Source organism: Hippopotamus amphibius, chromosome 1, assembly GCF_030028045.1.
Source record: "Hippopotamus amphibius kiboko isolate mHipAmp2 chromosome 1, mHipAmp2.hap2, whole genome shotgun sequence".
Classification (NCBI taxonomy): domain Eukaryota; kingdom Metazoa; phylum Chordata; class Mammalia; order Artiodactyla; family Hippopotamidae; genus Hippopotamus; species Hippopotamus amphibius.
Genome location: NC_080186.1, coordinates 152,483,357 through 152,491,552, shown reverse-complemented (window position 1 = coordinate 152,491,552; position 8,196 = coordinate 152,483,357). Strand labels below are relative to the sequence as shown.

General features: G+C 41.8%; 1 protein-coding gene across 2 annotated transcripts; it reads right to left on the bottom strand.

Moving 5' to 3' along the window:
* Positions 1-1,789: 1,789 nt before the first annotated feature.
* Positions 1,790-8,148, bottom strand: TIGD6 (tigger transposable element derived 6). Of its 2 annotated transcripts, XM_057731211.1 has the most exons (3): positions 8,068-8,135; positions 7,509-7,548; positions 1,790-5,553 (listed from the first exon to the last, which is right to left on the bottom strand). In XM_057731211.1, the coding sequence occupies exon 3, from the start codon at positions 5,467-5,469 to the stop codon at positions 3,898-3,900; it is 1,572 nt and encodes a 523-aa protein (XP_057587194.1). In that variant the 5' UTR covers positions 5,470-5,553; positions 7,509-7,548; positions 8,068-8,135; the 3' UTR covers positions 1,790-3,897. The 2 variants fall into 2 exon arrangements, with proteins under 2 accessions (XP_057587194.1, XP_057587184.1); XM_057731201.1 differs by lacking the exon at positions 7,509-7,548 and having other exon boundaries at positions 8,068-8,148.
* Positions 8,149-8,196: the final 48 nt, after the last annotated feature.

Below are 8,196 nucleotides of genomic sequence, written 5' to 3'. Positions count from 1 at the left end.
AGCAATTTCTAAAAAATAATTTGATGTTTGCTACTTGTAAGTGGTTCTCCAATGTTTTCAGGGTAAGTTAAAAATTAATGTTTTAGCCAACAAAACCTTAAAAACTGTGATCTTGCTTACATCTCCAGTCACTTGTCCCACCACACATCATTTGCTTGACATAACTACCTCCAACCTTAGCTGTTCCCAAATGGGCCATTTTTTAATACCCCAGATCCTTATATATGCTATTCCTTCTGCCAGGAATTGCTTCCTAGCCCCATATACATAACTCCCTACTCCTCCTTCCAGATACTTCATATTAAATGTCCCTTGCTCTTGGCAGTATTTCCTATTGAATTCCTTTTCTCTCATTCAGGGGCTCTCTTGGGCTCTGTCTCTGTACTCCTGTAAACTCTCTGATTATTCTCTAAAATGGCATTTACCACTCTGTATTATTTTTTTTCCTTCTCATCTATCTCCTTTGTTTACTGGACTGCTTGAGGATAGGGTCATGAATTTAATTCATCCTTAGAGACTCTCTGGCCAGAAGTGGGTATTTTATAAGGTCCAATATTTCAGTAATTATTGAAAGCATGTCTATGATGGGTGGCTATTTCTCTAACACTGGCTCATTTGCAGAGCATGTCAATTATCTGCCCAGGGTCAATTGCATGGCCAGTGGTTATCAATAGGTGAAGGGATAAGTTTGTATAATGGGTTGAATTGGGTAGCTTGAGGTACAGTTATTTCTAAGTTAGTTGTTTGAACAAGTCCCACATCCTATGTCTCTTCTGTCTTTCCTCGTCTACTTTCTCAGTCTACTAAGTCAGAGAAATTACAAGTGGCTCTGCTCCTAGTTTCTTCAGTTGGCTGAATTGTCTCCCTTTTGTAGCCCACCTCTGCCCTCTGGTGGCAGGACTATGCTCTACCACATTCCACTTCAACGATAACTATGGCCCCAATAGCAGAAACAGTTAATAGGTCTGCAAATTTGGAGACCTATCTATCTTTTGGTATTATGATTTGCTGGAAAGATTAAATGATAAGAAGTGGAAAAGTGCTTGACATAAATAGGCAGTCAATAAGTCTTAGCTTCTTTCCTTTTTAATGAAAGCTCTTAGGAACCGTCTGAGTGGTCCTGGAACACTGAACCCCAAGATATTTTAGTGGTAAGGCAGGTCCCTGCCTCTAGATGGTAAAGTTCCAAATAGGGTGGATGGTAATGACAAGAGACAGTGTTTAAAGAACACTTAGTCTGTGTCAGGTATACCTTTTTATCCTCATGACAGCACAACTGAAGAAGGTCCTTAGTCCCAGAAGGGTGGCTTACAGAGTGGATTGGTCAAATAGGGAAAAAACCCCACCTCAAGTGGGGTTGGAGGGAACAGAGAGTCAGGGAGAAGCCACAGAGGACCTGATGAAGACAGCTGACCAAGAAGGGATAATATCAACCTTTTTTAGTTCAAAAAACAAAGTGTAAAAATACCCTAATGTCCAAGAGAAGCAAAGTTTCACCTGATACAAACCAGACTGCAAAAGCTCTCTTTTGGATAGGAGGTCCATCTACTTGTATATAATTCATATGATATGTTAAATGAGTCAAGAATATGAGATTTTTTTTTTTTAAAAGTTGAAGGACATACTGAATATTACTATATGCAAAGCACTTAGACAAAGCCTTTCACACTAAAGTCTTGTCTTGTAGAAATGGAGAATTCTGCAGTGACTTTCTGTGGAAGGAAACAGGTTTAACTCCATATATTAGAATTCTTTATTATCAAAGAATAAATTATAACCTGGGCTGGAATAATATATGAACAATGATATTCACAGGAAAATTCAGCAAATCCTTTTAAATAGAGGATGGCCCTACCTTATCTCCAATTCATTTTCTGGTAGGATCAATGCTTCACGCAGCTTTAAAAATAAGGTGGCTTTGACATTACTTGTATGTCAGTTTATACACAAATGTTTATTGATGTGCCTATGATGTTCCTAGCACAGTGCTAGGCACCTTTAAGGTTACAAAGGCTGAGTGGTCCCTACTCTCATGGAGCTTACAGTCTAGTTAAAGAGCCACAGAACATTAACAAAACATTTAAATGCTTAACTGAATGGTTAGAGACAAAAGTGCTAAGGAGGTGAGGGAGAGAAGGGTGGAGCTGGTGCTGGAATCTTCAAGAAAGGCTGGAAGAAAGAGGACTCCAGTTAGTTCTTGAAGAATGTGTAAGGCCCAGCTTGGTAGAGAACAGGGTGAGGCATTCAGGCAAAGGCACACTAGCAGACATGGATATGGAGTGAAGACAATGGCCCATGGTGGGGCCACACACACACTAAATTGTACTGAGCGACCAAGCAGTCAACTCCAGAGGGTGCTAACACTCAGCTGAATAGTCTTTTTATTTTTGTAGGCATTTGAGAGCCACCACAGACACTTGGGAAGGGGAAAGAGATCTAACATTATGTGCAAAATGGACTTCAGGAGAAAGATGAGGGAAAAAACTAGAAGTTTTGTTACTAATCCTGACACAGATGATGAGAGCAATTAAGGTGCTGACAATGAGACAGAACCACAGGACTAAGCCAGGAGACATTGTTTTCCTCTCCTATGTGTTAATAATTTAAAATATGTATAGTACTTTTAGTTCAAATTATACTAGTTCATTAAAAGGAAAAATATCCAAAATAAGCTTTAAAAACTCATCTATTTAAATGTCTGCTGTTTTGTGTGTGTATGTGTTTTGTTTTGTTCAACGTGGAAGCAGTACTTTCTATGATTAAGATTAATCTTTACACATCTGTTTCAATTAAGTACAGAAAGAATAATAACTGAATTGCTATGGGTTTCTGAAATAGCCACAAAATCAACCTGGGGTGGGGACCTACACTACAACAGTTAACAGGTATTGTGTGTACCTTCTAAAAATGAAACTGACACTTACCTGACTCATTAGGAAATAGATACTAGGGTTTTAAAGGATATTAAAGGATGCCTTTTTTTATAGGATAAAAACTTTAAGGTAAATTTGATGATAAATTTATACAGTTTTAAATAACTCTGCTCTAGCGGACTTCTCTGAAGAACAAACACAAAGGAATAAGGGTGATTTATGAAGTGATTTTAGTGAAGGCAAACATAGTGTACCTTCCTACTAATGACATGAGGCTGGATTATCCACAGGTGCGGAGAGGAGCACTGTGGATTATCCAAATAACCCAAACACTCTCACACACGTCATCTCTCCCACACATGTTCATCTCACCTTGTCTGGATTTGAGAGGTACATTGGGATGTATGTCCTCTCCCATGGTCCTGATTAACGGCATTCTCTGATATTTACCACACCTTCCAGATTGTATCATGTCTCCTCTTTCAGGCACTTTATTTCCCTCTACCCCAGCACCCTACTAATAATAATCCTGAAGTACTAAATGATGCTTTGATAGGCTAGTTGGCTCTTGTTAACTCTTTTGGCACAGACAGATGTACCTCTATTGAATACTTATTGGGGCATTCAAGAGAATAGCTAAGAAGGTTCTGGAGCTATCAAATCAGCAGGAAGGAGTTAACAGCTCTGCAGTAAGAATAGCTGATACTTTTTTTTTGTTGTTGACAGTCAGTGATCGGGAGTATTCAGATGGACAGCTAAAGAGAGAAGTGCTAGAATCCAGCTGGACCAGTGGTTCTCAAGCATGGACCTTGGACCACATCAGCATTGGCATCACCTGGCAACTTGTCAGAAACGAAAAGCCTTGGGCCCCAAATTTCATTCAAGAAAGTTTCCTGATTATTTCAGAAACTGGAATGTTGTCGTAATAATATTGCTTAAAATTTAAGTTCAATATCCTACCTAAAGATATATTTATTCATGTAAACTACATCTTCTAAATTAAAAGAGGCAGTTAATTTCAACATTATTTTGTTTGGAGGAAATCTGTAAGTTTGGAATCAACAAGAATTTGTGTTGCTCTTCTCATTAAATATTCATCTATGCCATTTAGCTGTCCAAAAATGGCATCAGGAACACCTACACAAGTGGAAAGGAACCGTTTAAGTTTCTGTACACTTGAGATGGCCTCTGTGATGGTGATTTTTGGCTGTTGTGGTACAGATGCCTCCGCCTCATCTTCGCTTCCAGCTTCATCAGTACTTTCGCCAGCCACCATGTCCTGGATGACCTCTGTGTCCAGCAGCTCGTGAGAGATGATGAGATTGTCATCTGCAGTAACAAAGTCCTGGAAATTTATTTCATTTGGGACACAGGTGGCAATAGCGACTGAGCGCCACAGCTTTTCAATGGCAATATCTGGTTCACTGGCAGCTTCTGTGTCAGAATCTGTCAGTTCCACAGGGATGATACCTGCCTTCTGCCAGCATTTCACCACTGTGGACTGCTGGACTGACCACCATGCCGCAGCAATCATATCAATGGCCTGCTTGATGTCCACTTTTTCTTGATCCTCACTGCTGTTGAACTTGAGGAGGATCTGTTTTAGAAGGTGGCTCCTATACAGCACTTTCATGGTATGAATTATGCCAAGATTCAGTGGCTGCAAGACAGCAGTACAGTTTGAGGGCAGATACCCCACCTGAATCCTTTCCAAGCGTGGAAGCATGTTGTGAGCGGAGCAGTTGTCGATCAGCAGGAGGATCCGGCGTTCTGCCTGCTTCATTCTGGCATCCACTTGCATCAGCCACTCATTAAACAGATCCTGTGTCATCCATGCCCACTGGTTGGCTCGGTAGTCACAAGGGAGGGAATGGACATTCTTGAGGCAGCGTGGGTTGGCTGACCTACCAACAATCAATGGTCTCATTTTTTCAGTCCCTGAAGCATTGCAACAAAAGAGTGCTGTCAACCTCTGCCTTGCTTTCTTGCCCCCTTTACAATGGTCCCCTTTAGCAGCAAGTGTGTGCTGGGGAAGCAACTGGAAAAACACTCCTGTCTCATCAGCATTAAAGATATCATCTGGACTGTAGTCAGCAATTAGTTTTATAATTTCCCCTGCATGCCACTCGTGAACCTTATCTATTCCTAGACCATTCATTAATCTGTCACTGTCCTCTCTACAGACTGCTTTCAAAGCAATTCCGTGGCGATCCCGGAATCTGTTCAGCCAGCCCACACTTGCTTGAAAATTGTCATAGCCAAGCATGTTGGCCAAGTTTAGTGCTTTTTTCCGAATGACAGAACCAGTCACAAGAATGTTTTTGGCATGGATTTCTTGAAACCAAGCAAAAACAGCCTTATCAATGTCATCATAAAGAGCGTTCCTCATCCTTTTCCTCTGGGGTCCCACAGATGCCTCCCGCACCTTTTCTTCAAATTTGGCACGATCCTTTAAGAATGTAGACAAAGTAGAAGGAGTGATACCGAATTCTTTTGCCACATCGCCTTTCCTCTTGCCTGAGTCCACAGCTTCCACAACTTTCATTTTCTCCTCCAGGGAGAACTGCCGACGTTTCTTGTTCCCCTTGTTTGCCATATCTGTAGAAAGAGGGCCGGGCCACAACTACCAGGGCTGTGTCCGTTCCTCCTCTTGGCTTGTTTTGCTGCCAAGTGTGGAAAACTGAGAAGACAAAATGGAGTGCCTATCAGGAACCAAAGAAAATGGATTCTCCCTAAAAGATGGGTTCAGATTTTTAAAAATCATATAAGAAAATAACATAAAGCCAAAGTCAAGAGAAGATAGGATTCATGCTACTGACTTTCTGTAGAGATTACTTATACAGACTCACAGAACGTTTGAAATAGAAGAGAGCTAGTCTAGTTTGCTTAAATTTTCTGCACCTTCATAAAAATAACAACGTCTGGTCTGTCTACTGTGAGACTATATTGAAGTAATAGATGGTAAAAGAGCTTTGCAAATAGCAATGCATTGTATAAATTCAAGGAATTATATCTATAAAAGGCTCATTTTATAGATATAGAAACTGAGGCCCAGGGAAGGAGCCTACCCAGCTTCATACAGCTCAGATTTCTTGACTAAGATTAGGGCTATTTCTGCCACTCCATAGTCCTGCTTGAAGTTCCACCACAGTGAGATCCTCATAGCTCTATTACTACTTGGCTTGGAAGGATTTTCACTGCCGGAAGATGTTTCTGATAGCCACCCATTCATTTAATAAATATTGTATTTACAGGTGCCAAGTGCTAAGGATACAGTGATGAAGAACCGAGTCAAGGTCCCTGCCCTTATGAAATATACAGTGTGATGTAGGAAGATAATAAGTGAACAGATAAATTAGTTAATTACAGAGTGTGATATGTGCTAAGAAGGAAAAAAACATGATCCAACAGTAGCAGTTTTGGTAGTTGCCTGCTTAAACCTTTTATCATGAGAGTCCTCAAAGAACAAGAGAAGCTGCTGTGCTTTAGGCTGTGACTGCCCCTTTTTAAGGACTGACTTCTGTCACTACCTCCACACATCTGTCTATCCATTCATGGCATCCTCTATGTGCTAAGCACTCTGCTTGATGCTAGCCATACAGAGATGAATTCAGCATAGTGCCTACTATTGAGCTTACCAGGGAAGACAAAACTAGAGTGTATGGAGTGCTATAATAGAGGTTACAGAGTACTGTGGACGAGAACAGAGAAGTGGGATGATCAACTGGGTGGGACAGAGATGGGCAGTGTACTTCAAAGCAGAAACAATATTGATGTTGGGACTTAAAAGTATAAACAAATAGGAATTCATGAGATAGAAGGAAATACGTATAAGGGCAATGAAGTACTATAGAAAATATAAAGGCATGATCAGGAAAAAAAAAGCCTTTGGAGAAGAAAACAAGGATCTTGGGACAATAATAGGCCCTTAGAAAAGTTTTGTTTTTTGTTTTTGGAATGACGTGATCAGATTTGCACTTTAGAGTCTTTTGGTTGCAAGGTGGAGAACCTAATGGGTAAAGTCCATTTTCCTAAGAGGTGGCCCTAAATCTGAGGGTAAATGCAGACTAGCCTAGTAAGCCATATATAGCTAGGATATGTTAATTTGAGTACAAGAAGCAGCTCCTGAAGGATTTTAAGCAAGGAGAAAGATGACTGCTGTGTGAAGAATGGAATGGAAAGGTGTCAGAGAAAAAGACTAGTTAGGAGGCTGTTGCATAAGTCCAGATGTGAGATAACGGTGGCTTGGATAATAGTAATAGTGGAGATGGTAAGAAGTAGTCAGTTTGAGACTATGTTTTTGCAGATCTTCCTGAAGGACTGGATGTGAGGTGCAGATTTCTGGCTTGAGCACTGAACAATGAAGTGGATGGTGATGCCATAACATAATTTGTTACTTCCATGCTTAATATAGCTTACATATGGGTTTCAAACCCAGGGAGGCTCAGCAAAAAGCTAGCGTTCTGAACACCACAGAGTGCTATATAGCTTGTTCTAGGAACAATCGGTACTGAGAAGAGATGTGGAAAGAGAATGAATTAAAGTCTTGTAGATCAAGATATATTTGAATTTTACTGTAAGTAAACAAGAGGACACTGGAGGGTCTTAAGCACAGAGTGACCTAATCAGACTTACGGTGAAAGAAGATCAATCTGCGTGTTGTGTGTAGAATAGGCTGTAGAGGGAAAAGAGAAGAGATGGGTAGAAATTGCATCAATCCAGGCAGGAGATGACAGTGACTAGGAGAAGGCTGGTGACAGCGGTAAGATGGAGAAAAGTGACAGTGGTGTATGGAGAAAAGTAGGCAGATTGGAAATGCATTTGCAAGGTAGTGAGAGTAAAGGGACTCGTTCAAATGTGGGACAATCTGTAACATCGGCGGGAAGGGACAATACAATCCTTATCTGACTCCAAAGCCTCTCCACGTGGTCATTCAGCTCCGTTTGAATCACTACCATTACTGTGTGTGGGACGGTGGGAGACGGATTGAGGGCAGATCACCGGGGCGCGGAGGACGGCTTGATGCGGCACTAAGAAGTAAGACCCCTATCCTGAACAAGCGGAGACAGACTGGGGTCAGGCCTTGAACGCCGAGCTGGGAGGATGGTGTTGGGGCTCCCCTGGCCCGACGTGGCTTTGACGGGCGAGGCGGGGCCTCGACCCCTCACGCTCGGCACAGCCCCGCCCACTTTACCTGAACGCCCTACGGCAATGCCCGGGGGCTGAGGGCGTCCACCGCGGGCGGCCGCAGCTTCCTCCTCCTCCCGGAATCTCTAGCAGGAAGCGGTCCGTCCGCTTTAGCAGCCCCCTTCCAAGCCTCTAA

Bases quoted from the DNA above. Each gene is read 5' to 3' on its own strand.
- TIGD6 (XM_057731201.1), bottom strand. From the start codon at position 5,469: ATGGCAAACAAGGGGAACAAGAAACGTCGGCAGTTCTCCCTGGAGGAG.